The sequence below is a fragment of the Thalassophryne amazonica genome, chromosome 5 (genome assembly GCF_902500255.1).
Source record: "Thalassophryne amazonica chromosome 5, fThaAma1.1, whole genome shotgun sequence".
In the NCBI taxonomy this organism is placed as follows: domain Eukaryota; kingdom Metazoa; phylum Chordata; class Actinopteri; order Batrachoidiformes; family Batrachoididae; genus Thalassophryne; species Thalassophryne amazonica.
Genome location: NC_047107.1, coordinates 1,125,796 through 1,152,685, shown reverse-complemented (window position 1 = coordinate 1,152,685; position 26,890 = coordinate 1,125,796). Strand labels below are relative to the sequence as shown.

Below are 26,890 nucleotides of genomic sequence, written 5' to 3'. Positions count from 1 at the left end.
GGCAGTGATTTTCAACCTTTTTTGAGCCGCAGCACCCTTTTTATATTTACAAAATCCTGCGGCACACCACCAACCAAAATAATATTATAATTCTATTACCTCTGGTTTTGCGCAAAACCCAATTATTGCAACAGAAAATCGATACAGAAAACACTGCATTTCGAAAATCCTCAAGCATTTTGCGCTCTGTTCTCAAGTAGGGCTGTCACGATTAGGAATTTCTGGAGACGATTAATTGTCAGACAAATAATTGCAATTGACGAATATATTGTCTATTTTTTTTTTCTTTTTTTCCCTTCTTTATATTCTACTATTGTAGTATAATTACACAACTCTGGAAGAACGTTTGACTTCTGTGAATGGAGAAACTGGGAATAGTGCAACATTTTTATTTTTATCTTCATTTTACATACAGTCCCAACTTTTTCTGAATTGTGGTTGTTTCTGTTGCATTTCTGAAATTGTTTCTCCTCATCAGTCACTTTTTGTGCTTAAACACTGCATTAAGCTCAAGATTAAACAAATAAATACCTTTGGAAAGTAACAGCTGTTAAAGTTCAGAGTTCTCACCTGTTTTTTGTGATCTCTGCATCTGAACATCACCACAGCTTCTCCATGTCAGGGTTTGTTTGTTTTTTTTTTTGTGGCTCAGTTCATTCATATAATCTCATTTTTTAAAATATGTTTTTAAAGATATTTGACCGTTTATTTCATCTCATGATCTCATAAATTCAGCATACGACGCGCACATGGTGTGAACAGGACGGTAACGGCAGAATCACACCTTTAGAGAAAGTTCAGAGAGAAGTAAAAGCAGCTTCATGTTTTGGTTTTGTTAACATGTTTATTTGGGTTAAAATCCTCTCTGCTCTGCGCTCGCTGCGCACTGATGGTTCTCAGACTGTAACGTGTCGCTTCTGCATTCAGGAATCTCCCTCACGCACCCCCTCCCTCGCAGCCTGCAGCCTGTTGACTCCGCGCACACACACACACACACACACACCGCATTTTAGACGGCTTTTGAAGAAGACGGCCACTGTTTTAATCAGCCGTCTTATCCATACGGAGGCTGCAGCACTATGATGTCAGATTGAGTCGTTTTATGCTTTGTGGATAAAATAAATAATTCACGGTAATCGCGAATATGAAAAATAATCGCGATTGACGAATATTGTAATAATTGTGACAGCCCTAATCTCAATTGTTTTTTTTTTTAGACGTGTCGACACTTTTATTCACACTAATCTGCCACTCAAATATTCACGGAGCGCAGAGGCTGCCTTCAGCGAACCCAGTTGTGCGCGAGAAGGCCCAAGTCTGACCACGGTGACATCAACGGAGGTCAGGCCGCCTTCCCCGCACACCTCCACAGCCGACGCGGTTTCTCCATCCCCAGAGGAGCCATGCTCTGTGAGCAGCTGAGATTCACGCTGTAGTCAGCAACCCGCAACCATGGAGACGCACAACGCTATGTGCGCAAGTATGTCTATTATACTATAGTACAGCGCTTTGCTGCCATCTACTGGAATAAAAGAGCATTACATCATCTGCCACTATTACAGCACATACACCCGATAATGGTGATATTTGATAACTGCCCACGGCACCCCTGACGATCGATCACGGCACCCTGTTGAGAATCACTGACATAAGGAACCTTGAACATTTTATTTTCAAACAAATCAAATAACATGGAAATTTGTAATTTTTTTAAGTCTGGTAGATTATTACTTGATTGTTCAAGCTACCTCAAGGAGAAGTGCCTTGTTTAAGTGATAAATAATAAAATAAGGTGATTAAAATGAAAATATTATATATTTAGCATTTGTTGATTGTTCATTCAGTTTTTTAAAGTATTGGATCGGGACTCGGTATCGGCAGATACTCAAAATCAGATGACTTGGAATCAGATTGGGACATCCCATATATACATATATACATATACATATATACATATACACATATACATATATACATATACATATATACATATACACACACACACAACAAAAAAATATAAATGCAACACTTTTGGTTTTGCTCCCATTTTGTATGAGATGAACTCAAAGATGTAAAACTTTTTCCACATACACAATATCACCATTTCCCTCAAATATTGTTCACAAACCAGTCTAAATCTGTGATAGTGAGCACTTCTCCTTTGCTGAGATAATCCATCCCACCTCACAGGTGTGCCATATCAAGATGCTGATTAGACACCATGATTAGTGCACAGGTGTGCCTTAGACTGCCCACAATAAAAGGCCACTCTGAAAGGTGCAGTTTTATCACACAGCACAATGCCACAGATGTCGCAAGATTTGAGGGAGCGTGCAATTGGCATGCTGACAGCAGGAATGTCAACCAGAGCTGTTGCTCGTGTATTGAATGTTCATTTCTCTACCATAAGTCGTCTCCAAAGGCGTTTCAGAGAATTTGGCAGTACATCCAACCAGGTTCACAACCGCAGACCACGTGTAACCACACCAGCCCAGGACCTCCACATCCAGCATGTTCACCTCCAAGATCGTCTGAGACCAGCCACTGGGACAGCTGCTGAAACAATCGGTTTGCATAACCAAAGAATTTCTGCACAAACTGTCAGAAACCATCTCATGGAAGCTCATCTGCATGCTCGTCGTCCTCATCGGGGTCTCGACCTGACTCCAGTTCGTCGTCGTAACCGATTTGAGTGGGCTAATGCTCACATTCGCTGGCGTTTGGCACGTTGGAGAGGTGTTCTCTTCACAGATGAATCCCGGTTCACACTGTCCAGGGCAGATGGCAGACAGCGTGTGTGGCGTCGTGTGGGTGAGCGGTTTTCTGATGTCAATGTTGTGGATCGAGTGGCCCATGGTGGCAGTGGGGTTATGGTATGGGCAGGCGTCTGTTATGGACGAAGAACACAGGTGCATTTTATTGATGGCATTTTGAATGCACAGAGATACCGTGACGAGATCCTGAGGCCCATTGTTGTGCCATACATCCAAGAACATCACCTCATGTTGCAGCAGGATAATGCACGGCCCCATGTTGCAAGGATCTGTACACAATTCTTGGAAACTGAAAATGTCCCAGTTCTTGCATGGCCGGCATACTCACCGGCCATGTCACCCATTGAGCATGTTTGGGATGCTCTGGACCGGCGTATACGACAGCGTGTACCAGTTCCTGCCAATATCCAGCAACTTCGCACAGCCATTGAAGAGGAGTGGACCAACATTCCACAGGCCACAATTGACAACCTGATCAACTCTATGCGAAGGAGATGTGTTGCACTGCATGAGGCAAATGGTGGTCACACCAGATACTGACTGGTATCCCCCCCAATAAAACAAAACTGCACCTTTCAGAGTGGCCTTTTATTGTGGGCAGTCTAAGGCACACCTGTGCACTTATCATGGTGTCTAATCAGCATCTTGATATGGCACACCTGTGAGGTGGGATGGATTATCTCAGCAAAGGAGAAGTGCTCACTATCACAGATTTAGACTGGTTTGTGAACAATATTTGAGGGAAATGGTGATATTGTGTATGTGGAAAAAGTTTTAGATCTTTGAGTTCATCTCATACAAAATGGGAGCAAAACCAAAAGTGTTGCGTTTATATTTTTGTTGAGTGTATGTATGTATATATATATATATATATATATATATATATATATACACGAGGGCTGTCAATAAAGTAACGGTCCTTTTTATTTTTTTCAAAAACTATATGGATTTCATTCATATGTTTTTACGTCAGACATGCTTGAACCCTCGTGCGCATGCGTGAGTTTTTCCACGCCTGTCGGTGACGTCATTCACCTGTGAGCACTCCTTGTGGGAGGAGTCGTCCAGCCCCTCATCGGAATTCCTTTGTCTGAGAAGTTGCTGAGAGACTGGCGCTTTGTTTGATCAAAATTTTTTCTAAACCTGTGAGACACATCGAAGTGGACACGGTTCGAAAAATTAAGCTGGTTTTCAGTGAAAATTTTAACGGCTGATGAGAGATTTTGAGGTGATTCTGTCGCTTTAAGGACTTCCCACGGTGCGAGACGTCGCTCAGCGCTCTCAGCCGCCGTCGTCAGCCTGTTCAAGCTGAAAACCTCCACATTTCAGGCTCTGTTGATCCAGGACGTCATGAGAGAACAGAGAAGTTTCAGAAGAAGTCGGTTTCAGCATTTTATCCGGATATTCCACTGTTAAAGGAGATTTTTTTAATGAAAGACGTGCGGACGGATCCGCACGTTGGGACGCAGCCGACGCGGTGCGGCGGCACAGGAAAAACACCTCCGTGTTGATAACCATTTGTAAAATCCAGGCGGCTTTTGATGGCTTTCAGTGGAGTGAGTATATGAGAAATTGTTTAACAGCAGGACATGTTCCAACTTGTCCTTAAGGCTTTCAACAGAGGTGTTTTACCTGTGGCGGAGCGTCGCGGCGGCTGCGTCCCGACGCGCGGACCCGTCCGCACGTCTTTCATTAAAAAAATCTCCTTTAACAGTGGAATATCCGGATAAAATGCTGAAACCGACTTCTTCTGAAACTTCTCTGTTCTCTCACGACGTCCTGGATCAATAGAGCCTGAAATTTGTGTCACCTCAAAATCTCTCATCAGCCATTAAAATTTTCACTGAAAACCAGCTTAGTTTTTCGAACTGTGTCCACTTCGATGTGTCTCACAGGTTTAGAAAAAATTCTGATCAAACAAAGCGCCAGTCTCTCAGCAACTTCTCAGACAAAGGAATTCCGACGAGGGGCTGGACGACTCCTCCCACAAGGAGTGCTCACAGGCGAATGACGTCACCGACAGGCGTGGAAAAACTCACGCATGCGCACGAGGGTTCAAGCATGTCTGACGTTAAAACCTATGAATGAAATCCATATAGTTTTTGAAAAAAATAAAAAGGACCGTTACTTTATTGACAGCCCTCGTATGTGTGTATATATATATATATATATATATATATATATATATATATATATATATATATATATATATATATATATACACACATACACACACATACACACACACACACACACACACACACACACACATCTTATATACTATAGAAGTTAATATTGTTGGTCGACAACGTCTGATCATGAGGTCAATTTCCTGTGGCGTATTGATAAATCCCTATCACATGGATGCTTAGGATGAGGAAAAAAAAAAGACAGCAATCCAAAGTCTTGGTAAATTAAAAGATAACTATTCGAAGCTGTGAAACTCAACCACCTCAATTTTAAGAATTTAAGTGCCCTGTGATGCATTTTGGTGCATTATTTGGATTAAATTTGGACTTGTAACAGATAAATTTCTCTTGTGATCTCATACAGTATGGCATGTTGTACCATCCTGCAGGAGTATATACAGAATATAACACCACAATAGTTGACAAATATAGCTAACTCATGTAAAAAACTTGATTGATTTAGTTTGTTTTTGATTGGGCTCAACGACTAGGCAATTAAAATCTCAACATTCAAAGAACTAGTTAACTTCATAATGCTATCAGACTAGAGACTAGATAATTGCTTTTAGACTAGATAAAGATACATAACAACATAATACTGATGAGATTCACTTTTGTATGCCATCACAGATGACTTTACCATGTATACATACTATTATAGTAAATACAGTCAGCCTGTTTGTCTGCTCTGAACACTGACATGGCATCAGTCATTCTATACCTAGAGTGTCACATTTTCTTCTTACAGAACTACATAAACACAGTATAAACACATCACACCAATGTTCCACATCCTGGTTTCTCTCCTGTGGAAAATCATATTTCATTCAATATCACACTAAATTAATATGGATGTACAAAACATGAATATTAATCTAAAATATCTACTATACTTTAAGTCAGCCATTTTTATTCTCTTTCTTATGAGTAGTTTTTATTTTTATCTGTTTTATTCTTTTATTTCTGTTTTTAATTATGTATTTGAATTTTTTTTTATTTTTTATTTATTTTAATTTTTTTTATGTTGAACCGTTCTATATGAGGTGCCTTGAGACGGCTTTTGTTGTGATTTGGCACTTTATAAGCTGATTAAATTGAAATTGAATTGAACAACATTTTATTGAGTCTTAAAGTAAATAAATATGAATTTGGTCACTGGATCCTTAAACTTTGGACATAATAAACTCTACATGGTGGATCCTTGATCTCTGGACATAAATAGAAATAAACAAAATCTGTAGTTTTTGTCAAAAGCATTTCCTTTCAGACATTCTGGCATGAATGTCTTTCCATATATCTGAGCTGAGCTCTTACAGCTGCTGTGCTGTATGTCAGCATCAGTTTAATTCATAAAGAACACAGGACATCTCATTTTGGGAAGAAAAAAAAAATGTTTTAGTTGATTGTAGTTTATTTTCTGTATTACAGCGTTTGGAAAGAGGTGTCATTTTATTTAAAGCGGCAATTTTGTGTCAATGGACTACAACATGACAAGAGTCCCAGTTAGTGACTTTAATCCACACAAAAGCGACTCACGATATTTTAAAGGCTTTGAGAGGAGTTAAGAAGCGGACTTACCGCTTCTGAAGAGCAGCAAATCAAAGAACCACGAGCCAGTGGTTCGAAGCATTGCTTCAATGGCTCATGCATCAAAGTGGAGTCACGCTGCAGAAACGGTTGATTACAGACCCGCTGTAGACCAAACCCTGTATATCCGTAAGACTTTATTTGTACATCTGTATGACTCTGAAACTCGGCAAAATCCGTATAATTTATGGACAATCCGTGTAGGTTGACATGTATGGATTTGAGGAAATAAAAATGTATGTTTTGCTAGTTCTTTTAGACGGCAAGATTTTGCAAAAAGACAGAAATCCGTCCAAAGACAGCGAATAAGCATCCATGCTATCAGCACTGTCAATCACATCATTGTGTAGCCAACACCATCAGCAAGGTTCTCCATCCTTAAGTTGGTCCCGGTGTGAGTGTGTGTTGAAGGTGAGGATACGCTGGTGTGGAAGGGTTAAGTCCAGGTGGTGTGCATGAGAGACAGAGGCCTGTTACTGGAATCAGAGACTATGAAGCTGAAAACGTAATCTTGATAATTAGGAACTGTGAGTAGAAAGAGCGGAGAGGGCCTTCATCAGATGCCACAACAACAACATGAACTTTCACCTCAAATGTCCAATCAGGGTGGAGGTCTGTGTGTGTAACAATGTGACCTGGCAATGCTGGTTTTGGAAAAACACCAGTGTGGGTCCCTGAGGTCACGACCCCTGCAGTGACTCAGTAAGGCTGTGTTTCATCAACATCCACTAGGGAAGGCCGGATAGAGGTCCAGCCTCTCAGACAGGAGTTCGGTGACAAACGTGCTGACATTCTGTGTGAGGACTCGTACCGTATGCACCCGCTGCAGCTGCAGCGGGAGGGTGGCAGGGTTTGGCAGGTGCCGAGTGTCCACAGTCCTCCGTCCTGGTGGCACAGACTGAGGGTGAGAGGACATGCTGGCACAGCTGCTTCCTCTAAGGGTCGGAGGTCTGGGTTTGTGCAGAGCAGAGGCCGAGCATCATCAGCGGGTCCCTTCAGCCAGCAACCTACACCGAAACAAAGACAGTTACAGACCAAACGCTCACAGCCACACCCTCACACCTGCAGAGAACAGGGCACAAAGCATCACGCACAAGATACTGACACGGGCATGAGGGAAGAAAAAAAAAACAAAACAACAATGCAATATGATGCATCAACTTCTCAGAACAACAACATGTCCTCAGGATATTACCGCCTCATTTTACCGTACCATTTGGGCAATTCCACCGTGACGGACATGTGTAAAGAGTCTGGGCCTTTCCAACCAGTCTGACACTGAAAGTTGAAGCTATAAGTCCCTAATCTTGTGTGTGGGCATAATTAGGGTCTTGAGGTATTTAGGCAGGGAAGATCTATGCCCACTGCCACAGACTGGTCACGCCTGCACTGAAAAATCACCTGCTCCTGCACTGTCCCATTCCATTCCATTTCATTTAACACTGAATACAGTTTGTCTATTTGACTCTTTTTATAGAAGTGTTTTTTCTTTTCTGAATGTGTAACACCACATCACATTTCTTGTATGTACGAACTTACTTGGCAATAAATTTGATTCTGAAACAATATTCAGTCATGTTTCTGTTTTCTTTTATGGAAAAAAAAATATGAGTATGAACAATGTTAAAAGAAAAAGGCATGAAAATTTCCTCAAACGTTATTTGAAAAGTCTCTGAAAACTCACACTGATTTGTGACTGAAGTCCAGCATACGGGGGAGCAGGTTCACTAACAAACTGACTGCAGCAGAGAACAAACAGTGACGTACCTGGCAGAAAATTCCATGTGACTGACGTTACATCTGAATCATTAACATGACTTACAGATTAAAAAAAAGACATGTTTTCTGAACAACAACAACAACAACTAGGGGTGTGGCTGATCTGATATAATATCTGTATCGGGTTCCAATACTAAGGTAATTCAAGTATTGGAAAATACTGATCCAACCTGTGGCATTTTCCAATACTGGAAAAAAGAATTTTACAGCGGACAGGCTTTGTGTTTGCAAAAAGTTCCACGTTTGCTGTCTCAAGGCTGTGAAGCGGCTAACGTTTTAGCACACATTTTCAGCAACAATCCAGTTAATTTTTCAGGAAAGAAAGCTGGGCAGAAATTTGTCACTACTCGCAGCTGGAACACTGCTGAAGAGAGCTCTTTCAAACAGCCCGGCTTCAAAAAACCTCCCCCCTCCTCTCCTCCTCCTGCTTGGCAGTAAACAAGCAGAGAGCAAACAGCAGTTGAGAGGATTGACAGTGGCTCTTCTCCGCTATCGGAAAATGTCACAGGTTGGATCGGTATTTTCCCAATACGTGAATTACATCTGTATCAGAACCCGATACCAATCCGGGATCGCAGCAGTCCCATCCCTACTTTAAACAACAGGAACATGCATCACCTCTGCACACAAATTCTTTATGGAATTCCAGTGGACTATGACCGCATTTTAAAAATACTCATTTATACCATGACATACTCTGATACTATAAGTCTATATTACCTTTATGCTGCCCTTGACATTGCTGATCACAGTCATTTTTTGGTTAAGTACTCTCATGGCAGCAGTCTTGTCGTGTTGATGACCATGCATTTCTTGAACCACACCACCACAGAATTCTCTATATTGAAGTATGGGGTGCCCCAAGGTTCTGTTCTTGGTCCACTACTTTTCAGACTTTGTGTAACTCCTCTTTGTCAGGTTATTTACAGCAAGGAGATTAACTTTCACCATTACGCAGATGATACACAACATCATATGGTCATATTTCTCACATCGCCAAGCTGGAAGCTAGTGTGGCAGCACTGAAAAGTTGGATGTCTTGGAATGTTCTATTTTTGAATTCTGAGAAGGCCTCCCAAATAAAAACATCTGTGTCATCAATGTAGAGCTGTAATGTGTGATCAATGTGTTTAATTCACTACTATATGCGCAATACATGTACAACATACTTACTTCCACTTTTGATGCCATGAAGCGCACGTGAAACGCAGAATGCAAAATAGACACGGAGACGGATGGAGAAGAAAACAGTAAGCAACAGAGTAGAGTACAAAATAACCCACTGCGAAAACGTCAGAAACTGTCCAAAGTGTGGACCCATTCTCAATTAAACCGAAAGCAGTAAAACACAGTACAATGCGTGTACTGCTAAACGAAATTAGCTTTCTATAACAGTACTTCTTCCATGTTTCATGTTTCACATGAAAAGTGAAGTTAAAAGTTTTCTGCAGCAGGAACATTGTGTTGCAGTGCAGGCCAGACCTTCATTCTGAGCAGGCTGCTGACATGCTTTGACTTTTCTTTGTTGCGACCACAGGCTCCTTTAATGAGTTCAGCGCGCGCGCACACGCACACACACACACACACACACACACCCCAGTGTGGAGAAAGACATTTAATGTTTGTCATTATGCCTCAGTTTTTTATACGGGGTCTGTTAGAAAAGTAGCCGACCTTTTTATTTTTTTTCAAAAGCCTGATGGATTTGAATCACGTGTGCTTGCACGAGCAAACCTTGAACCTTCATGCGCATGCGTGATTTTTTTTATGCCTGTCGATTGTGTCATTTTCTTGTAAGCAGCCTTTGTGTGAGGATGGGTGGAGTCTCTCTGTGTTTTTTCATTCCAAGGAAAAAGACTGAACGACTGGAGCAGCGCAACTGCATCAAATTTTGCCAGAAACTGGGCAATAGCCAGGTGGAAACCATTCGGATGATTCAGACGGCTTTCGGTGATGATCCACTGGGCATTACACAGATTAAGGAGCGGTACAACTGGTTTAAAGACGTCCGCACAACAGTGGAGAGCGAGCTGCGCTCTGATCGGCATCAACATGCTGAAACAACCGGATCATTTCCAAAGTGAACGCTGCAGTGATGTGGGACCGTCGTGTGATTATCCAAGAAATTGTGGAAGAGGTGGACATCAGCACTTTTTATGCACATTCCACTGTGACAGAAGATTTTGCCATGAAAAGATCGGTGGCGAAATTCATCGGCACGAAGCTGATGGTGCAGCAACAGCGCCTCCGTGATGAAGCCTCACAGGACATGTTGTAACATGCCCTGACATGTCCAGCTTGTCCACAATTTCTTGGATAGTCACACGACTGAAAAGCCAACGAAAGCTGTCTGAATAATCCGATTCAGGCAAAATTTAATGTAGTTGCGCTGCTCCAGTCGTTCCGCCATTTCCTTGCAAAGAAAAAACGACGAGAGACTCCACCCATCCTCACACAAAGGCTGCTTGCCAGCAAGTGACGCAACCGACAGGCATGAAAAAAATCCTGCATGCGCACGAAGGTTCAAGGTTGGCTCGTGCAAGCACACGTGATTCAAATCCATCAGGTTTTTGAAAAAAATAGAAAGGTCCGATACTTTTCTAACAGACCTCATATTTAAACCTTCTTAAAAGGTAATGTAGAATTACTGTGGATCAGTTTCTTTCTTTAAAGAAGTGGCTTCCAGTGCAGTTATGCCACCAAAGTCTAACAATAAAATTGTTTAATTTAAGAGGAGCTGAATTAGTTGTTGACTAAACAGACTATTATTATTTCTGTCAGGTATGCCTGTTAAATTAAGCTTAAGTAAGTTCAAGAAATTAATGTCAATGTCAATTTTATTTATATAGCACATTTTCAACAACACCAGCTGCACGAAGTGCTTCACATGTTAAAAAAACAATATCAAAAACATTACAAAAACAGGGCAATTAAAATGCAAATAAACAAAAGACAAGTCAAAAACCACACACATACAGCTTAACCCCTTAACGCCAGAATTTATATAGCTGTATATAAAAAAATGTTTTGTGTGTGTTTTTGCCTTTAAGTAGATGGTAAATAATGTTGAGATTATTAATTTCACTTTTGCACAAAACTAGATCGTAATATTGGGTATTCTGGTAATGAATTTATGTTATAATGTTATAATAATAATGATGGTATGTTGCAAATTTGCGACAACAGGCATACAGGTCAATTTGGTAAGTTGCATATTTGAGTCAGAGATTGTAGCATATATCCGACGATGGGCGTTAAGGGGTTAAACTGTATTAAAAGCCAAAGCAAAAAGGTAAATTAAATGAATTTCTTATGTGATTAATAGCCAGAATAACTGACAGAATATTCGATTACTAAAATAAACAATAGACTGACATTAAATCAAGAAGCTGCGTGCACCAGCTGACCTCGCTGAAGCTGAAATTTATCCACAGCCAACATTTTGAATCAAACAAGGTAACAAACAGCTTCAGCTTTTTGTTTGTTTATTAAATAGCAGACGTAGGTTTTTCTACACAAAGACGAGCATCTCTGCTTCTTCACAGTCTAACTGATTTGTCTTTGCATATCTGACATCTGGGACAGTGCTGCCCGCACACGCACACAGGTCTTCACCACAAGCTAACGGGCCTGACCACACTTCCTTCCTGCAGGTCTCGCTGTGAAGCAAGAGTGTTCCACAAAATGACATTTTCAAGACGTGAAGGATTAAACGCATCGTGAGTCACTAGCTGGTGACTTGACTCTCTGTAGGCTGACTGCACTAAAACCCTAACCACACCACATTTCCCACAATGCATTTCTGCTTCCCCAGTAGTGATGGATTAAGATTTTAACAGTACTGTAGTTCGGGCCAACCCTTTAATGTGCACTTATTGGTGCTTTTGTTTGGAGAAACAGTGATCTCACACACGCCACAGTAATGGAACACACACATACGAGGGTTGTCAATAAAGTATAGGTCCTTTTTATTTTTTTCCAAAAACTATATGGATTTCATTCATATGTTTTTATGTCAGACATGCTTGAACCCTCGTGCGCATGCGTGAGTTTTTCCACGCCTGTCGGTGACGTCATTCGCCTGTGAGCACTCCTTGTGGGAGGAGTCGTCCAGCCCCTCGTCGGAATTCCTTTGTCTGAGAAGTTGCTGAGAGACTGGCGCTTTGTTTGATCAAAATTTTTTCTAAACCTGTGAGACACATCGAAGTGGACACGGTTCGAAAAATTAAGCTGGTTTTCGGTGAAAATTTTAACGGCTGATAAGAGATTTTGAGGTGATACTGTCGCTTTAAGGACTTCCCACGGTGCGAGACGTCGTGCAGCACTCTCAGGCGCCGTCGTCAGCCTTTTTCAAGCTGAAAATCTAGACATTTCAGGCTCTATTGATCCAGGACGTCGTGAGAGAACAGAGAAGTTTCAGAAGAAGTCGGTTTCAGCATTTTATCCGGATATTCCACTGTTAAAGGAGATTTTATTAATGAAAGACGTGCGGGCGGATTGCAGCGTCGGCTCGCAGCCGCCGCGATGCTCCGCCACAGGAAAAACACCTCCGTTGGAAGCCTTAAGGACAAGTTGGAACATGTCCAGCTGTTAAACAATTTCTCATATACTCACTCCACTGAAAGCCATCAAAAGCCGCCTGGATTTTACAAATGGTTATCAACACGGAGGTGTTTTTCGTGTGGCGCCGCACCGCGCCAGCTGTGTCCCGACGCGCGGACCCGTCCGCACGTCTTTCATTAAAAAAAATCTCCTTTAACAGTGGAATATCCGGATAAAATGCTGAAACCGACTTCTTCTGAAACTTCTCTGTTCTCTCACGACGTCCTGGATCAATAGAGCCTGAAATGTGGAGGTTTTCAGCTTGAAACAGGCTGACGACGGTGCCTGGGAGCGCTGCATGACGTCCCGCACCGTGGGAAGTCCTTAAAGCGACAGTATCACCTCAAAATCTCATCAGCCGTTAAAATTTTCACTGAAAACCAGCTTAATTTTTCGAACCGTGTCCACTTCGATGTGTCTCACAGGTTTAGAAAAAATTTTGATCAAACAAAGCGCCAGTCTCTCAGCAACTTCTCAGACAAAGGAATTCCGACGAGGGGCTGGACGACTCCTCCCACAAGGAGTGTTCACAGGCGGATGACGTCACCGACAGGCGTGGAAAAACTCACGCATGCGCACGAGGGTTCAAGCATGTCTGACGTAAAAACATATGAATGAACTCTATATAGTTTTTGAAAAAATAAAAAGGACCTATACTTTATTGACAGACCTCGTATACATACACACACACATACACATATACGAGGTCTGTCAAAGTAACAGACCTTTTTATTTTTTTCAAAAACTATATGGATTTCATTCATATGGTTTCACGTCAGACAAGCTTGAACCCTCGTGCACATGCATGAGTTTTTCCACGCCTGTCGGTGACGTCATTTGCCTGTGAGCACGCCTTGGGAAGGAGTGGTCCCGCCCTCTCGTCGGATTTTCATTGTCTGGAAATGGCAGAATGAAAAGGACTTTTTTTTCCATCAGAATTTTTTCAGAAGCTGTTAGAGACTGGCACCTGGAAACCATTCGAAAAATGTATCTGGCTTTCGGTGAAAATTTTACGGGCTTCACAGAGAATAAGGTCTGTTAGTACAGCTTTAAGGACCCCTTTAAGGACGCTCGGTGCCGCGCTCCGAGCTGCGACGATGCGGCACAAGCCACCGGACCATTTCTAAACGGATGGCTCTGTGGATACGAGACCGTCGTGTGCTCTTTCTCTGGTTATCACAAGAACTGGACATCAGCCATTTTCCGGCAGATTTCACTTTTAACAAGAGATTTTGTCATGGAAAGCCACACGGAGGCTTCGCGTGTAAAGACCGATTTGCTTTGGAGGCGAGACAAAGGAACACCTCCGTTTCGGCGTGTCAGAGGACAAGTTTGGTCCGGTGGCTTGTGCCGCGTCGTCACAGCTCGGAGCGCGGCGTGCCGAGCGTCCTTAAAGAGGTCCTTAAAGCTGTACTAACAGACCTTATTCTCTGTGAAGCCCGTAAAATTTTCACCGAAAGCCAGATAAATTTTTCGAATGGTTTCCAGGTGCCAGTCTCTAACAGCTTCTGAAAAAATTCTGATGGAAAAAAAGTCCTTTTCATTCTGCCATTTCCAGACAATGAAAATCCGACAAGGGGGCGGGACCACTCCTTCCCAAGGCGTGCTCACAGGTGAATGACGTAACCGACAGGCGTGGAAAAACTCACGCATGCGCACGAGGGTTCAAGCTTGTCTGACGTAAAAACATATGAATGAAATCCATATAGTTTTTGAAAAAAATAAAAAGGACTGTTACTTTATTGACAGACCTCGTATATATCTCACTGAAAGAGTTTAGCTCAAGTCTGATACAAGTTCACATAACCCTCCCTGGGCCAAGCAGGTTTTCAGTACCACTGAAGGTGACCAAACGACACTTAGAATCCAGCCTCAGTGTACCATCATGGCCTACACAAAAATGTATGAGAACCATCACAGGGTGGTAGCTGTAGCCAGCTAGGGGTCAATGAAGCATTCCACAGAGGTCAAAATGTAAAAATGCTCCAATCATGGTGAAGTCATGTTTCTGATCATAAGGACAGTTTGGACTATCTATGACTGAATGTTCTGGAGTTATGGGGTAAAAACAGCAAAAAAATGGTGACAAAGGTCAGTTTCAGTTTGTACAGGGGTCAAAAGTTAAATCTGCTCCAATTTCAGTAAAAAATGACGCAAATTCTCATGATTGGAGCATTTTTACATTTTGACCTCTGTGTCAAAATGTAAAATGTGAAAGACTCATTAGCAGGCTTGTGATGAGTCTTTCATTGGATTCAGGTGTGTTGGAACAGGGAGACAACTAAGAGTGCCAGGAAGGTCTCGAGGACTGAACTTGGGCACCCCTGGTCTAGTGATTAAGCTTTGAGCTCAAGACCAGAGGATCCTCAGTTCAAATCCCAGCCTGACTGGAAAATCACTAAGGGCCCTTGGGCAAGGTCCTTAATCCCCTAGTTGCTCCCGGTGTGACGTGGGCATCTTGTATGACAGGAGCCTGACATCGGGATGAATGTGAGGCATTATTGTAAAGCGCTTTGAGCATCTGATGCAGATGGAAAAGCACAATATAAATGCAGTCCATTTACTATTTACTTTATCTTCAAAGTTCAAGTACAGACACCCTGATAAAAACATGTCAACACAAAAGGAGGCCGGGCCAAATTTGGCCCGCGGGGTGAAAGTTAAGGCCCTTTTCCACTACACAGAACCAGCACTACTCAGCTCGACTCGACTCTACTCGGTTTGTTTCCAGGAGCATCTTTTTCCACTACAAACAGAACCTCCTCGACGTGGGCGGGGTCAGCAGAGCAAACTGCAGTGACGTGGTTTTATATGCGACACAAACATAAAGAATGGCGGACTGTGTGTTTACTGCTCTGTAAGTTTTTAAGAGAAAGCTGCCGGCGGAGAGACGAAACACGCTTGAAAAGTACAGAAGACTTTAGGAATTCATACAACAATATGAAGATGAAGACGAGAAGATACGAGCTGCTAGAGAGACGAAGAATGACGGTAAACTAATCATTAGCTTCCTAAGTAGCTCATAAATAGTAACTGCAGGCTGTCGCAATTAAGTATTATTATTATTATTATTATATTGTTTTTACTAATTGTCCAATTTCATAGCCTTAAGAGTGTGCATATCATGAATGCTTGGTCTTGTTGGATTTGTGAGAATCTACTGAATCTACTGGTACCTTGTTTCCCATGTAACTTAGACTTAGACGACTTCATTCATCCCACCAGGGGCAATTAGTTTCAGCAGCTAGCGTACTGGCACACACTGGCACAATGGTAACAATAAGAAATATACTCAAAACCTGGATTAATCTTTTTAGTCACATAGCACTTGAATGGTGTAGTGTGCAGTGTCTTCTGGAGTGGAAAATCCCAAATGAAAAATTCTTAGAAATGAACTATCAGTGCACCAAAACATCAATGAAAAAATGTTTTTTACTGTTGACTCAGCTTGAAATGACAGAAAATTATGATACAATCACATAAGTCAAATTGTTTACTGCAACTAAAAGAAGAGAAAATACAAAACAAAAAAAATCTGTGCAACACAGCAAACTATAGAAATGTTCCATGTGTCTTTAGTCCTGGGGTGTGGTCACATGTCTCGATCACACATCGCATGGACAAGCTCGCCCAACACGCCAAGGAATGCCTGATTAAACGCAACTTCCACTTCCCTCGCTTCATCAAGGATCAGTCGGATGTGTCGATCACACTGAACCCAGTTCAGCTTCAACCTCTGCAGCCTCTTCAGCCAGTGCTTTTAACATCAGTACTTATCGGTACTAAGTTCAGGCCCAGGGCCTGTTTAATTCTGGTTTCAGTACCCATCCCACTCCACAGCTAATCAGTCATGTAACAGGTTACTATGTCATACCTGATCTTAAAGGCAGAAATGCATGCTGCGTTCGGAATGTGTCACTTTATCAGAGAGTTTTATCGGTGTTAATTTCCATACCTACTGATGATGATAAAACTTTAAATTTTGAAATAGTTTATTCATATAAAAGTGCATCATCAGCTGACACACACACAACGATCGCCACACCAGAGTATTAATACAACTAAAAACAGAGTTATCAGTGAGCCCCCAAACACAGACTGGACTGATACACTCCAGACAACACCCAACAGAGTACTTTACAGAGCGCTCACATTTAATCTCATCAAATCAGCAGCACGTCGGCAAAACAGGAGCTTTTATGAGTGACCAAATTACTACTGAAAGAATAAGTAGTGAATCCTGTCACTGCTGGACACAGGCTGGGTGTCCACAACACGATGATGCAACACGTGTGCGTCAGAACAGGATCATAACCTTGCAACAAGGTTGGCGACAACATGTCCTGGTGAGCTCTGAGCACTCGACAACAGACCAAGTACGTTCAATCAATCAATCAATCAACTTTTTTCTTATATAGCGCCAAATCACAACAAACAGTTGCCCCAAAGCGCTCCACACTGCAAGGCAAGGCCATACAATAATTATGAAAAACCCCAACGGTCAAAACGACCCCCTATGAGCAAGCACTTGGCCACAGTGGGAAGGAAAAACTCCCTTTTAACAGGAAGAAACCTCCAGCAGAACCAGGCTCAGGGAGGGGCAGTCTTCTGCTGAGACTGGTTGGGGCTGAGGGAAAGAACCAGGAAAAAGAGATCGATCACTAATGATTAAATGCAGAGTGATGCATACGGAGCAAAAAGAGAAAGAAACAGTGCATCATGGGAACCCCCCCACAGTCTACGTCTAAAGCAACATAACCAAGGGATGGTCCAGGGTCACCTGATCCAGCCCTAACTATAAGCCTTAGCGAAAAGGAAAGTTTTAAGCCTAATCTTAAAAGTAGAGAGGGTGTCTGTCTCCCTGATCTGAATTGGGAGCTGGTTCCACAGGAGAGGAGCCTGAAAGCTGAAGGCTCTGCCTCCCATTCTACTCTTACAAACCCTAGGAACTACAAGTAAGCCCGCAGTCTGAGAGCGAAGCGCTCTAATGGGGTAATATGGTACTACGAGGTCCCTAAGATAAGATGGGACCTGATTATTCAAAACCTTATAAGTAAGAAGAAGAATTTTAAATTCTATTCTAGCATTAACAGGAAGCCAATGAAGGGAGGCCAACACGGGTGAGATATGCTCTCTCCTGCTAGTCCCCGTCAGTACTCTAGCTGCAGCATTCTGAACCAACTGAAGGCTTTTTAGGGAACTTTTAGGACAACCTGATAATAATGAATTACAATAGTCCAGCCTAGAGGAAATAAATGCATGAATTAGTTTTTCAGCATCACTCTGAGACAAGACCTTTCTGATTTTAGAGATATTGCGTAAATGCAAAAAGGCAGTCCTACATATTTGTTTAATATGCGCTTTGAATGACATATCCTGATCAAAAATAACTCCAAGATTTCTCACAGTATTACTAGAGGTCAGGGTAATGCCATCCAGAGTAACGATCTGGTTAGACACCATGCTTCTAAGATTTGTGGGGCCAAGTACAATAACTTCAGTTTTATCTGAGTTTAAAAGCAGGAAATTAGAGGTCATCCATGTCTTTATGTCTGTAAGACAATCCTGCAGTTTAGCTAATTGGTGTGTATCCTCTGGCTTCATGGATAGATAAAGCTGGGTATCAACACTTCAGCAACACGGCTGGTGCTGTACTACATAACGTACACGTGTACACACACACACACACACACACACACACACACACACCCCTGAACAAAATAGGGACAGCCAAAAGACAAACAACAAAGCCTCAAACCTTCAATGGGTCTTAAAATGTGTGAATTCCAATAAAGCTGCACTCTCAGAAGTTTCAGGGCTGTTGTGTGTCACTGCAGAGTCCCTAACGCTGAAGGTGATGTCATGTGGCCCCGGCACTTGCCAGCAGGGGAATTAGGTCTCCTGCCATTTCTGTGGGCCTGAATGATGCCACCCCGTAGGCCTGCGCAGTATAGCCGGTTTATCTGGAACACGGTATCATTTTGGCCAACAGTAGCGATTTGGACTCCACCGACTAATCACGATAACGGCCGTGGAGGTTTTCAATCCAGGAACACTCCTCTGTGTGTGTGTGTGTGTGTGTGTGTGTGTGTGTGTGTGTGTGTGTGTGTGTGTGTGTGTGTGTGTGTGTGTGTGTGTGTGTGTGTGTGTGTGTGTGTGAACCAGTTTGCTGCAGTGGAGAGGGCTGTTCTGAGCTGAGGTGACTCTCACTGCTGTTCATGTAAGTTTGTGAGACGCCTGTTCTGTCGCTGATATTTGCAAAGCCGTCGTTTGTTTATTTCAGCCGATGCACTGGGGGCAGGCGGGCACTCCTGTCGTGTCCTGAACCAAACATCTGAGAAAGCGTCACATTTAATAACGCAATGATTTATTTTAAAGGGAGCAGAAAGACAAAATCAGCCAGGTAGCATGAATTTACTCAGAATGACTTCAAATATGAGCACATTAAGATTTTTTTACAAAACGTTTTGGTGGTTTTGTGGTGAGTTTTGTAAATGAGGACGTGACCATCCTGAAAGCGCTTCATGTATTCAGAGTGGGTGTGCCATCGAGTGTTCAAGAGAATGAAGCGTCAGCTGCTGACCATAAATTTAATTTTTTTCACCAAAACATCAAATCTCGGCTGGCATCTTAGATGTACCTTCTGGCTAATTGTACCAGTAGTTTGGACATCTGCACAATAAATGTTTTCAAAATTACATTCTATCTGTTTTTATTTTTTTGTTATTTTTATTTATTTATTTTGAGCAATTTACCTTTGCTAAGGGACCCATTCAGAAACACATTATGATTTTTACACTTAAGTTTATATTGTGATACATACCGTTCAATTTATACTGTGATATGAATTTTATGTCATATCGCGCAGCCTTACTGCCTCCTTGTGGCGGCTCGTGTAATGTGCACACTAAAGCTGCTTTCAGACGCGCTGGCTGCAGGATTCTGCTGCCCTGCCAAGCCGGCTGCATGACTGCAGTCAGGACTCTGGAATCACACAACAAAGGCAACTCATCACCACGGAGGGACTTTCTAACCTACAGTCAGTTAGGAAACTATTCAATATTACAATTCCAAGGTTGTGTTTTTCCAAATGTGAAGATGCTGCTGCTTCTCTCAGTTTGTCACATTTAGTCTTATTACAGTTTACACAGCTGGTCGGACCAATCCCACAATTATAAAATAAAAAAAGTACATGACCAAATGCTTTTCCTGTACTTTTTCTTCAAATTTGGCACGTGATTTGGATTTTTTGTCCTCAGTCCTAGTGTGAGTTCTGGTGTGGTTCCAATGTGCTTGTCTTCAGTGCCAAACTACGTTGAAGAATGAAAAACCCATCTTCCATTTCTCCATGACTCTGATCCTGCGTGTTTTGAATACGTCTGCCCACAAACTACCCAGACTGTGGCGGCCTGGCCCAGTCTGACTGGTCAGGCCACAATTCCAAAATGAGCCTGAAACACTGGTGCATGTTTCATGGGAACATCAAAGAAGTCTATCTTTGTGCTTCAGCCACGTCCCCTCCTGCTGTCCGACGTGCACACGCACGGGAACCACGGGCCAGCATTCAGAAAACCAAGGTGTTCTGAGAACAATGTCTGAAGTCACGTAAAGAAATGTTACCGTATTCACTGCACTAAATCCAGATACATATAAAACATTAATTTATCAACCCAACCCTGATCTCTAGTAATACTGTGAGAAATCTTGGAGTCATTTTTGATCAGGATATGTCATTCAAAGCGCATATTAAACAAATATGTAGGACTGCTTTTTTGCATTTACGCAATATCTCTAAAATCAGAAAGGTCTTGTCTCAGAGTGATGCTGAAAAACTAATTCATGCATTTATTTCCTCTAGGCTGGACTATTGTAATTCATTATTATCAGGTTGTCCTAAAAGTTCCCTGAAAAGCCTTCAGTTAATTCAAAATGCTGCAGCTAGAGTACTGACGGGGACTAGAAGGAGAGAGCATATCTCACCCATATTGGCCTCTCTTCATTGGCTTCCTGTTAATTCTAGAATAGAATTTAAAATTCTTCTTCTTACTTATAAGGTTTTGAATAATCAGGTCCCATCTTATCTTAGGGACCTCATAGTACCATATCACCCCAATAGAGCGCTTCGCTCTCAGACTGCAGGCTTACTTGTAGTTCCTAGGGTTTGTAAGAGTAGAATGGGAGGCAGAGCCTTCAGCTTTCAGGCTCCTCTCCTGTGGAACCAGCTCCCAATTCAGATCAGGGAGACAGACACCCTCTCTACTTTTAAGATTAGGCTTTTTGCTAAAGCTTATAGTTAGGGCTGGATCAGGTGACCCTGAACCATCCCTTAGTTATGCTGCTATAGACGTAGACTGCTGGGGGGTTCCCATGATGCACTGTTTCTTTCTCTTTTTGCTCTGTATGCACCACTCTGCATTTAATCATTAGTGATCGATCTCTGCTCCCCTCCACAGCATGTCTTTTTCCTGGTTCTCTCCCTCAGCCCCAACCAGTCCCAGCAGAAGACTGCCCCTCCCTGAGCCTGGAGGTTTCTTCCTGTTAAAAGGAAGTTTTTCCTTCCCACTGTAGCCAAGTGCTTGCTCACAGGGGGTCGTTTTGACCGTTGGGGTTTTACATAATTATTGTATGGCCTTGCCTTACAATATAAAGCGCCTTGGGGCAACTGTTTGTTGTGATTTGGCGCTATATAAAAAAATTGATTGATTGATTGATCAACCCCACCCACATGCCAAAATCAGCCTGCATCAATTTATTTATGGTTTTGCCAAATTTTGTTGATGGCGGTACAGTTGGTGCAAGAACCGCTGGGTGGTGAGTGCGCTTTGGCCGAAGACGGCTGAAGTTTACTGAGCCGGACGCGGAACTTACAGCTTGTCATCACTGACAACCACAGATGTGCGGTGGAACAGACTGCAGACAAGAAGCTGAAGCCACGTGACGGAGTTATTCAGTTTTTATGCGTGTGTGAGGGACATTTATGAAAATACGCAACAATTTACATCCCGTATTGATTCAATACGGGACACAACAATTAATTGTCAAATAAAGGACAATTAAGGTCCGACAACAAAAACGGGTGGCAACCTTAGCCATGTCCCAGCTGCGTTTCTTTATTTAATGGCCCAGGACAGAATCAGGTGCAGTCCCTCTACAAGACTTACAGATCCCTGGATTGGTACAGATAAACTTGTATTAGGTTTTCCCATCCCATGAACCTTTGGGCAATGCAGCATCATGCTCCATCTATGTGCATTCGCCCCGGTGTGGATTGTGAGTGTCAGTTAGACACGGATGCTGCAGTAGCTCCCAGCGGGAAATGATTAGTCACGGGGTGCCTTGTTGACTTGGCATCTTTTTCTCTACCACATATTCTTAAAAGTAAAATGAGCAACAACATCCCATTTTCAAAGTTCCAACTTCTCAAGAGCTATGGTTGGTATCAGGCTGAACTTCAGTATGCTTCTTACTGGGAATAATAAGATTTTATGAACAGATTAAACAAATCACACAGTGAGTTTGGAGGGCTGAGTGATTTCACATGGACTGACCCCACTGCTAAATCCAGTGGTACCCCAAAAAGGAGTTTTATTCTGAAATAAAGCAGTTTGACAAAGACTGCAGCCTGGCTGGAACTGGGCAATACAAAAGTTACAATTATGGTGCATTCTGGCTTATTTACACCCAAACAAATCCTTACAACTCAAATAGGCATTACAATAATTAAGGATGCACCGATCCACATATTTTCACTTCTGACCTGATGCCTGAGTTTGAATATTTGCCAATACAGATACTATTCCGATAACAGGGCTGTTTGCTTTAATCATAATGTTGTCATTATTGTTGATTTTACATGAGGATATTTTGTATCCAAAGTTATGCAGCTTCATGATGAAGCAGTACAGAGGAGGATTTTATTAAAAAGACCTGAAAGTTATGCTACAATTTGTCAGAAGGTACATCTAAGACACAAGCCTAGATTTGATGTTTTGGTGAAAGGATTATGTACTTTTATTTATTTTTGGGTTGGCTGAAGTTTCATCTCTTGAACGCCATATAGCACACCCAGCCCGAGTACATGTACCGTTTTCAGGACGGAGTGCATTTAAGCATTTCTAAAAATGCAACAAGAAAACACCAAAAAACTAATAAAAGTACTTAATTTACTCATATTTGGAGTCAGTCTGGGTCAGTCTCGGTAAATCATCTCACCCTTCCTGTCGGCTCAGCCTTTCTGGTCCCAGCTATAAAACCTCATGCTCTTTAATGTGGCGCCTTTTCACTGTATTGTATATTGCGGTGGAGCTTCCACCTCTTGGTGCAACTGCTTTGGAAACAGTGCACATTGCCGTCTTGCTTTGCATGTTTAGTGTAAAGTACAGCGGACATGTGATGAAAGTCGGTCAGCCACAGGACTGCCTAATGCTCGCTTGCTAGCTAGCTCCAAATTGTGGAAGGGATTTCCTGAACTGAGGCATGTCTCATTACGCCACATCTCATTGAGACACGCCTTCGTTCAGGGAATCCATTCCACATTTTGCAGCTAGCTAGCAGAGCAGCCAGCAGGGAATCCCTTTTGGAGACTTTTCAGTAGAAAACACACACACAGAGACAGACATGGCGCCTGGATCAGAATTTTCCCATCCGTGAATTACACTGGTATCGGAACCCAATACCGATACAAATCGGATCGCTCCCATCCCTAATAATAATCCAACATTGGGGCGTGTTCAGCTGTAAAGCCATTTTGTAGATGCGACACTGGCGATGTTCCAGCACTACGCCCCTGACCTGCTGTAATGACGCCCTGCATAATTGTGCCTCACCCACAGTCGGCCCATCATGCCCACATCCCCCATGTTCCTAAGCCACACAGCAGGACCAGCGGCTCCATAATTATATCAATAGACAGAAGTAAAATGTGACTGTATTTGGCCTGCACAATTAACAACATCCGGCTGTGTGATTCATTACTCGATGGGGAGACCCCCTGGTCATTAGTTTCACCTTCATTTGAAAGCATTGCAGAATTTATATCTACAAAATAATACAATAATTGATTAATGTGTCAGCATTAAAAGAGATCTGCAGACCTGAGAAGACTGCAAAAGCCAAGTTAGAAACTTCAAAAACTGTGCGCACTTGATGAACTCAGAAAATAATATGGATGCACGGAGTAACACATTTAAGCTTTGATACATTTAGAAGGAAGACACGAATAAGTTAAGATGTTTTGCACTACCTACAGTTGTATGTAAAGGTTTGGGCACCCCTGATAATTTTCATGATTTTCTTTTATAAATCATTGGTTGTCTGTATCAGACATTTCAGTTAAATATATCATATAGCAGATGAACAAACTGATATTTGAGAAGTGAAATGAAGTTTATAGATTTACAGAAAGTGTGCAATAATTATTTAAACAAAATTTGGCAGGTGCATAAATTTGGGCAACCTTGTCACTTCATTGATTTGAATACATTGAGCACTAATTGTTGGAACACAAAATTGGTTTGGTAAGCTGACTGACCCTTGACCTCCTTACACAGGTGAATCCAATCATGAGAAAGGGTATTTAAAGTGACCATTTGCAAATGTTTCCCCTCTTTGCATCTCTTCTAATGAGTGGCAACATGGGAGCCTCTAAACAACTCTCAAATGACCTGAAAAAAAAGATTGTTCAACATCATGGTTTAGGGGAAGGATACAAAAAGCTGCAGGGTCTGTAATCAATGTAAAGAAATAATGATTTTCCAGACAAACACGCTCAAAAACAACGGCTGCTCTGAAGGACTAATAAGGGAATCATTAAGCAAAAAGGCTATTGATGTCAGTGGATCAAATAATTTCTGAACAATTCTCGAAAAGAACTGGTTCTCCATACCCATCCCTAGTCCCTCCTCTGCACATGTCCAAACTATCTCAGTCTCACCTCTCTGACTTTGTCTCCAAGCAGTCCCACCTGAGCTGTCCCTCTGATATGTTCATTCCTAATCCTGTCCATCCTCATCACTCCGCCTCCTGTCTTTTTGTCAGTGCCACCGTCTCTAAGCCGTCCAACATAGATGGTCTCACTACTGTCTTGTAAACTTTCTCCTTCACTCTTGCTGATATTTTTCTGTCACAAATCCCTCCCGCCACCTTTCTCCACCCACTCCACCCTGCCTGCACTCTCTTCTACACCTCTCTTCCACACTCTCAATCACTTTGAATAGGTGATGACAAGTACTTAAACTCATCTACTTTCACCACTTCTACTCATTGTAACTGCACTATTCCACTGGGCTCACTCTCATTCACACATATGGAGTCAGTCTTGCTGCTATTGACTTTCATTCCCCTTCTCTCCAGAGCATAACTCCACTTCTCCAGGCTAGAGTCAACCTGCTTTCGACTCTCACTACAGGTCACAATGTCATAAAAAAATCATCATCCATGGAAACTCCTATCTGATCTTGTGCACCAACCTGTCCATCACCACTGCATTGAGAAAGGACTCAGAGCTGTTCCTTGGTGTAATCCCACCTCCTCCTTGAATCACTCTGTCAATCCTACTGCGCATCTCACCACTGTCACACTGTCCTTGTACATGTCCTGCACTACCCTCACATACTTCTCTGCCTCTCCAGACTTCCTCATACAAAACCCAAACTCTTCTTTTGGCACCCTGTCACAAGCTTTCTCTAAATCCACAAACACACAATGTAACTCCTTCTTGTTGTGTGGGCCGCTGAAGAGGAGGTACTGCTGGCCCACCACCACCAGAGGGCGCCCTGCCTGGATGCGGGCTCCAGGCACCAGAGGGCGCCGCCGCCTCACGTGAGCAGCTACGGTGACAGCTGTCACCCATCACCTGAGACAGCTGACGGCAATCATCTGTGGGGTATATCAGCAGGACGGCACCTCCACCTCATTGCCGAGATATCGTTTCTACCAGAGAGGTAACGTATCGAAGCTACGGAGTGTATCTTTTTGGATTTGTGCTTAGTTTGTGGATTACTGTTCCAACGAGAGGTGGAGGTAACTTCCCTGCTGTTCGGAGTCCTGGGTGCAAACGCGCCCCCATCTAACTGTCCTTTGTTCCTCGCCAGCAGTACCAGGTCCGACACGCGGAGGCAGTGGCCACCTGGGAGTTCGGGACTTGGCGGCTCCGGTATTCCCGGGGTCCTGTGGCGGAGGAAGCCGTGTGGTTCCGGTCTTACCTTGGAGAGGCGTCTCCTATCTTCGAGCCTGCCCACACGACACTTTTGTGAATTGACTGTTGTCCATTGCTGTGATTGGTTGTATTCGTTGTGCACATTCACAACAGTAAAGCGTTGTTATTTTGACTTACTCCATTGTCCGTTCATTTGCGCCCCCTGTTGTGGGTCCGTGTTCCTACACTTTCCCAACACTTCTGGCCTTCTCAATACTTCTCCATCAGTATTCTCAGAGCAAACACTGCATCTGTAGTTCTCTTTCTCAGCATGAAACCATATTGCTGCTCACAGACCTTCACCTGATCTGCACATCACCCTTCTTCTTAAAAATAGGAACCAGCACACTTCTTGTCCACTCCTCAGGCGTCCTCAACTTTCCAAGAACTTAAGGTTAGGAACTTCACTGCCATCTCTCCTAAACATTTCCATGACTCAGCTGACATGTCATCCGCTTATCCCACTCTTCATCCTCGTCACAGATGCCCTCACTTCATCCTTACTCATCTCTTGTACTTCCTGCTTTACTCTCATCACATCATCCAGTCTTTTCTCTCATATTCTTCATTCTTCAGCTCCTCAAAATATTCCCTCCACCTTCTCAACACACTCTTCACTTGTCAGCACATTACCACCTGCATCCTTTATGACCCTCAGTCTTTTCTCCTTTGCCTTATGCCTTTTCTTTAGATTGTGGCACTTCTCTTTTCACCTTATCTCCTTGTACTCATGTCTACTGTCTTCATCTCTTCGACTACCCCAA

At 42.7% G+C, this 26,890-nt stretch overlaps 1 protein-coding gene across 1 annotated transcript in view; it reads right to left on the bottom strand.

The window, feature by feature from the left end:
• Positions 1 to 26,890, bottom strand: part of LOC117509706 (nuclear receptor corepressor 2-like) — a 219,620-nt gene that overhangs the window by 136,350 nt on the left and 56,380 nt on the right. Inside the window, exon 2 of the mRNA XM_034169426.1 lies at positions 7,362 to 7,557. Coding sequence (XP_034025317.1) covers positions 7,362 to 7,466 — 105 coding nt within the window. The 5' untranslated portion in view covers positions 7,467 to 7,557. The remainder of the gene's footprint in view (positions 1 to 7,361; positions 7,558 to 26,890) is intronic.